This window comes from Anneissia japonica, unplaced genomic scaffold (assembly GCF_011630105.1).
Source record: "Anneissia japonica isolate Jap-2015-1 unplaced genomic scaffold, ASM1163010v1 scaffold24_len2511860_cov200, whole genome shotgun sequence".
In the NCBI taxonomy this organism is placed as follows: Eukaryota; Metazoa; Echinodermata; class Crinoidea; order Comatulida; family Comatulidae; genus Anneissia; species Anneissia japonica.
This window is the reverse complement of record NW_022730786.1, coordinates 481793-489238: the sequence shown is the minus strand read 5'-3', so window position 1 is coordinate 489238 and position 7446 is coordinate 481793. Positions and strand designations below refer to the sequence as shown.

The following is a 7446-nucleotide window of genomic DNA, read 5'->3' as shown; positions in this document are numbered from 1 at the left end:
ATGAGAATAGTAAGTAACAATATAATGCATTATGTATTTCTGGTTTGTTCTAGGTCTGAATTTAGGTTTTTGTATAAAATGAACAAGTAGTGGATGTATAAATTATATAAGTGTGGTTGAGATTCTGTGAGATGATCATTTCAGACCGCAGTGAGATAATTCACAGAAAGACAATAATACACTATGATAATTTCCTGTCAGGTTTATTTAAATTTCAATGTTAAAAATAAATTTTAGCATACCAGTTATACAATTGTACTTTGTTGATACATAAGATGGCTTATAAATTTTAAATTCAATTTGACGTGAAATTGTGCTAATCCAATAAAAATAAAGTTTTTAAAGAGATATTTGAATACTGTTGTATAAATATGTGAAAATTCCATTGGTCGTTTCCTGAATATCAAAATATTGAAATCAAACACAATATTGTCTACATGTGGTATCTTTAGTGTGTGTATCTATAGTCATTGTGTTTTTATCAAATAGAAAATGTCACAAATGCAATCTTAGTTCCGAATCAAACTTTGTCCAAAGACACCAACAATCCTTTCTTTATGAGATAGTAATTTACAAGACATATTATTACTTGCGTATTGATGCGACTTTATGAGGTCGGGAATGTTTAAAATATCAGTATTTTTTTTCCATGCTTTTTAATTCTATCCTCGAATACAATGGATTTGTTTTATGAGCAAGTTTACGTGTATTTTACATGGCTATTTTATAATCAATATGACATCATAGCCAAATGCTAATAGATACTGTACAAGATTAATACAGCTTTCGATTCTCTGCACAATTCATACACATTCACGTGACAAAATGCAATTCTAATAATAATTATTTATGTGCCAATATACGTCAAGATAGATATCTACCCACAGTGCCATGTGATAAAATTTTGATGATGGTAACAATCTTTTTCGGACAAAATGCAGAGCACCTCAATTATCCAATCATTATCACACTACCACAGAACATTTCTCCCGTTTTACACTGGTATACTTCTAACTCCAACACGTTTTCATAAAAATAAGAGATACGCTATTACAATTTTTTCCTCTTTTGTTTATTTCATCTTCTCGAGCATCTCAACTGTACAAAATATACTACAAAGATCATTAATACATACATATATTATCCTCTCACAAAAAACATTACCACTTGTATTTGTAATTTTGTCTTCAATTTCAAATGCATTTTATGTAATATTCATCCTAAATATTTTCGTCTAAAAGCTGATTTTTTCAGAGGATTTGCAATATATTAATTGCTTTCTTGTGGGTTTTTTTTTTGTCAAAAAATAAATTCTTTCTGTGTATTATTGGTATGGGTGGTTCATATAGGTTAACATAACAAGAGTATTTGGGTGCAACTCTTGCCATCTTGATTACTACAAAAATATTTCATAATTAAGAGCAGAGTGTGCTGTATGATACCATTTCCGGCACACAGGGCAGACTATGGCTTCTTCATACCTTTAATAAAGCTATCAAAACATGTCGCCAATATACATCAGATGGAACACATAGGTATAGGCTTGTAGAAGATGACCAGCATTAACAGTTGCCAAGGACATACTTCTCCCACAGAGAAGCATCCCAGAATGCTCATTATGCAGATGTGCCCTGCAATAGGAGTTGACCCTTAATTCCTCACACCCTTATATCCTTGAATGTCAAGATGGTGGTTTACAAACTAAGTACAAGTTCAGTATCAAATCTCTTCAAAATTTCAATTTCTCATATAAAAATCGATATAAATTACATCCCTATATTACAAAACCCCCCTTAACAGGTATTGCATACAGTTTGTTTGTTTCATAGAGTAGTAATTAATTTGCATCATTTAAGCAAATTTGTAACCAAAAAATTGCTTAGACTACATGATTTTGTTCTCTTGCTGTGGGTTGAATCAAACTTAGATCAAAATAATACAAAAGTCTGCAAACCATGCAGAACGATGGGTAATTTATCTTTTTAAATAGTTTCATTTCAGGTATAGAAAAATGTAAAGTTCAACCTTCACTTAAGAAATTTAATAACAAAGTTGCATTCACAAAAAAGTCATCTTTAAGATGGAGAATACAACTTATAACAAAATAAGCACCAATCATATTTTATATATATTTATATATATTATATATATACTTATATTTAGAATATTTATTTAAACCGAGGTAAGCCAGTCCTCATGAGGATAAATAAGTAAAGTCAAATTCTGTGGAGGACGAGCACTCTGTGCTGTTCGGTGTGGTGGGACAATTGTCCGTGAAATGCATCTCTTCCGTGTATTGATTTAAAATTTTCGGGCTGTAACATTTACGGCCCTCTGCAGCACACTGACATGTACCCTTTCGACATGGGCTGTTACTCAGCCTGCGTTCGAAGTCCAATAACTGTCCCATAAAATTGAAATTAGGTGAGATGTTTGACTTCTTCATCTTCACGTAATCGTATGCCTCATTTAAAGATAAAGACATTTTGTGCATCAGATATGCCACGGTTACTGTTACGGATCTGCTAATACCGGCAAGGCAATGAACTAATACGCCACACTTGGCCTCTCTAGCCTCTTCTGCAAGAACAAAGAATAAATGTTGTTACGCATGAGTGGTTATGTGACCTATGAGGGTCATAAATGCATACAGAATTGAACAATAAATGAAATATTGATTTTTATACTGAATCATCAACATAATTTAGTTTACGTTATGAACAAAGACTTTGAAGTAGACATGTCTAAACAGGCTTTCCTCATTATAACCAACGTAAAGCTAAAAATACCAAGTTATTGTTTTATAAAATTTATTAAATTTCAGTAAGAATATTTTTATTCTTTTTATTTACCTTGAAAGACAGTGGAATCAAATTTATATATACCTATGTATATTTCTATATAATATTTTTTCATTATTTTATTTATAGTAACTACTGTAATATAAACATTCAAAATTTACATTAACAATACACTGAAACAGTAGATTAATTTTTAAATTTATTTTATGATTTTATCTTATTAAATTTTTAATTCTATTTTTTAATTTATTTTTTATTTATGTTTTGAAAAATAATAATAATATTATCTCCAATAATAACAGTCCAACCAAAGCAGTGGAAGTGGCATAGATTAGGCAGACTACAACACATATTTCCTTTATAACATCCTGTGATCAAATGCTATATCCTTTCTATTAACACAACCTAAACTTAGTTGACTTCCGGAAGAATAATAAGCTTAAAATGACTTCATTTAAAGAGATTTCCTCCTTGAAAAGTTACTTCCGTGGATAAGCAAAACTTGTGAACAAATAATCAACATTTAAATCACACTTCTTTAACGGTAATGTTATTATTATTGACTTTTTTTTTTTCCAAGCTATTTTTCCCAACAGAGTTTTTGAAGCAATGTATTCAATTTTGAAGTTCCAATTAAAGTAATTACGTTTGTTATTATTTTTATCAGTTTTGTCTTGTAAACTTTTAACGTAAATTTTAAATTTGTTTCAAGTTTGGCATTTTTATGAATTTGAGTAAGTACCGTAACTTACCTATAAATGATATTGCCTCAGGAAAGAAAGCAGCAAGGTTTTGACTCCAGTGATCTGAAATTGGTATCTGCTTATATTTTATAAGTCCATTTTTCTCAAAACTATTAGGAATATTCGGTGTCACATTTAAAATGTACTTAATATTGAGTTTTTGAAGCATAGATAGGTTTTCGGAATCTTTCTTAGATCCAAGAAATAATGAAGGTAAAATTTCAACTGGTAAAAGATTGTCCAAAGGTGGTTCTTGTTCATTTTCGCTGCCACTTCCACAATCAATTCGTAAGCGACCAAATCCTTCTGCCATTGGCTCATCCTCTGAATCGCTTTCTGCTTGTCTATCACACAAATTAGGAAACTGAGAGGCAAAGGAAGCAAATCCACCTGAAAATTCAAAATACAAAAAATATAATCTATTGACTATAAGATTTACCATGTACCTCTGATATACCCGTATTAACTATATACAGTATATATTTTTAAGAAGAAAACAGTTCAAAATGTTATTGATAACGAACTAGAAAGCTGTAAAACATCAAATTCGAGACTTCCGAAATAGTTTCAACTACCCCCTGCCGAGATTGGCATTTCGCGGTCTGGTGTTAGATTTCACCATTAGAACGGAAGTAAATTTTTTCAAGTAAATCAAACTTGCAGCTGTCCACTGGCCTTAAAGAGGTCGTGGAAGAAAATTCGTTTATAGAAATACAATTATTGTTTCTATTCAATTAACCCCTCAAATCAATAGTTTAAAAAGGCGTGAGAAAATCGAAACTGTGATCGCCCACTTGAAACAAATTGTAAACATTGTTAACGAGTCCAGTTTTGGTGTTGGATCCTTTCTATCGATTTAGTAACAGTTTGAATGTGTAATTAGCCTATAGTATAAATAAGCCGCTTGGATAAACTTCACACCTATATGGAATATCCCTAGTAAAACAATAGACAAAGATATAAGACATAAATTAACATTAGTAAATAGCTAGAAGTAATAAGTATTTACTCACCCTCGAGATAATATGATCGGCAGCCATCTTTAGCTAACTTCTTCAATAACAGTAAGAAAGTTGAATCCGTATTCGCATTAAAGTCTGTGGTATTTGTGTCGTACAGTATTATTGGAACATTTTTTGACTTTTTAGCAAAAGTTTCCTTTCCTTCTTCTCCAGCAATGAAGCATTTGAAAGACACTGTACCTTTCTGAAGACGGCGTAATAGAATTCCTCCGCTACCAGGCAAGGAAAGATGAATAGCTCCGTCTATATGCGACTGACCATATTCCTCTGCAGAACGGAGGTCCAAAACTAGCAGATCATTGGCGGCTAAACGCTCTCGAACCCACTTTGGAGACCGACTCTGGGCCATGAAGTCCTGTTGATCTAAACCGCTTTGAGTTGGCATTTTCATCTTACACGGTAATAATAGTATAATGAGTTGAGTTTGAATGAATTTCCGTTGAAGTGCTTACTTACGCTATAATTCCAACCAAAAATCGAACAGAAGTTTAAAAAAAAAATGTTCAGAAGTACTGAAGTCGACGAGGAAATCTCATATGTTTCATATACAAACTGAAGACATACGTATCCTAAATACAAAATACTGATTTTAAGTACATTTGCTTAGTAAAAACATGAGAACGCCTTCTTCTCCTTACCCCGGCTCATTAGTGGATAAGAGCAGCAGTAAATACTCAAGCGACGGCCTCGACAGCTTTTATTCGTTGTAATTGATTGACAAACCATCGGAAGTCACCTAATCGACAAAACATAGCCAATCAGCTGAGCGTATTATGAAACGTCACATACTTATTCGCTCGATCGTTATGGAAACCTCCGTTGAAGATAATGAGTTAGCCTCAAGGAATTACTTGTTTACCAGAGCATTGAAAACTCCGCCTTCCAACAAACATTGACTGAATGGGAAATTACTAGCGCTTCAAAATTAACTTCCGTTCTCATATTTATTTTCACAATAGGAGGCGCTAAACACTATGTTAGTCTTCCATATATTTTGTAAAAAAATAAGACTACAGTAGAAACGTTCCAAACTTTAGGTCAATTAAATTTTATTTTTTAATATTACGGTAACTAGCTAAAATGAACGTATGACTAAGTGGTGTTACCCATATACCCATAGGCCTACAATTTTTAAGTGGTTATACGAAGATATTAGTATAGCTTATGTATTCATTTCTTTATTTTGTCAAAAAATTCTAAAAACAAAAAATCAACAAACGTATGTATTATTTCATTTATATAAAAAAATTAATGTGTCCCTTTTCATTTCCATTCTTAATGGATATGGAGTCTACGGTAATTAAATATTCTATATTATAATACTAGTATAATAGAGTTTTTGCGTCATAATTTTTTTATCAGTAACTATTGGATGGTGTTAACAATACAACAGTAAATAGGGCCTAAAAGAAAAAGAAATACTGTAATCGAAGGCGAGAATTGTATAGTTCTATCAATCTTCTTGAATATAAACTAATAAAAAAATCAAAGTAACAAGATAATATTTTCTAGTGATATGTTATCGATAAGGAAGAAAACCTAAAAATGTTAATGAACAATTAATGATTGTTTATAATCTTAATTTGGTCCGTGTAATACAAGTTATGCCGGCTCACTACTATCAACACATTATACCAACTTACAGAACGGAAATTTGATAGGCCTTTATCACGGTGTTATAATTATTCTGCATGATAGAACTTAGGTATGGAGAAACACCTCCACTCGTAATAATTTAATTTAACTATTATTCACTGTGATTAAGCAATACAATGAGAACAAAAATATAACATGTCCTATAGGAAAACCGGATGGTGTTTTGGTTTCGTAATTCAGAGTAGAGTATCCAAACGGTAATTGAAAGGTGCCGGTTCAGTGCTGATGGGTGCATATTTTTTTCTCAAATAGGCCTATTTATTATCATATTATTTTGCATATTCTGTTCAAGGTGGCTCAATGAGGGAGATGTAAATATCTCCCTGGTTCAATGCAGAAACACAATCTGCCAACGGCTTAAAACCGTCACTGAATAAAGGCAATTCGTCCAAGCAAACGATGGATCATCTGGACATGTAATTTAATTATCACAACTTTACTAAATCATATTAATTTTTTTTTGTTTTTGTTTATAGCAACCAGTGCCAAGTGTAAACGAGTCACTTTTTATAATAAGCGTGAAACATTACCTTAACGACAATAACGAATGAATTGAATTGAATTAGTAATATAATAGGTGTTGATCACGTGATTAATTTGACTTCCTGTGACGACATATCTATTTACTTGTTATTCACATTTTCATCGAAAAAGTTGGTCTGCATTTATAATTAGGGCATATGATTTAAAATTCTTAAGTCAGTATATACATCAAAATCTAGAATGTATTCAAAATGGCTTATACAAGTTGACAGGAGTTTCTACCATTGTCAGAGGAGACGAGGCCTACCCCCCACTTTCCCAACTCATGAAAAAGAATTCTCTGTCTTGGCCTTTTCTTCTTATTTTTTTTAAAGATATGGACGTATATCTATTTAAAATACTTACTGTCTTATAACAAAACATATTTCATCATTTCATAAGTATATCATTCCACTCCAATTTTCAAAAATAACATTGGCTCCTTTTATTAATACTTTAGGCTGGCCTATAGTAAATATTTATCGTTAGAATTAAAGTCTACTCAAGATCCATTTGGCATTATATTTTATGTTATTAACTCGATGACATAATCCTTAAGCCATAGTCTTCATATTATTTAAATCAGAATTACACAGGCGTTTTGCTAATCTGATACTAGAGAGATTGAAAACGTTCCGTTTGTACTAATTTTGTATTACACACAATATGGAAATGTTGGTTGTTATTAACGGAAAAGTTGTT

General features: G+C 31.7%; 1 protein-coding gene across 1 annotated transcript; it reads right to left on the bottom strand.

The window, feature by feature from the left end:
- Positions 1-1050: 1050 nt before the first annotated feature.
- Positions 1051-5249, bottom strand: LOC117115074 (dual specificity protein phosphatase 6-like). The gene is made up of 3 exons (XM_033258736.1): positions 4558-5249; positions 3554-3934; positions 1051-2580 (listed from the first exon to the last, which is right to left on the bottom strand). The coding sequence occupies exons 1-3, from the start codon at positions 4955-4957 to the stop codon at positions 2195-2197; spliced, it is 1167 nt and encodes a 388-aa protein (XP_033114627.1). The 5' UTR covers positions 4958-5249; the 3' UTR covers positions 1051-2194.
- Between the last annotated feature and the right edge of the window lie 2197 nt (positions 5250-7446).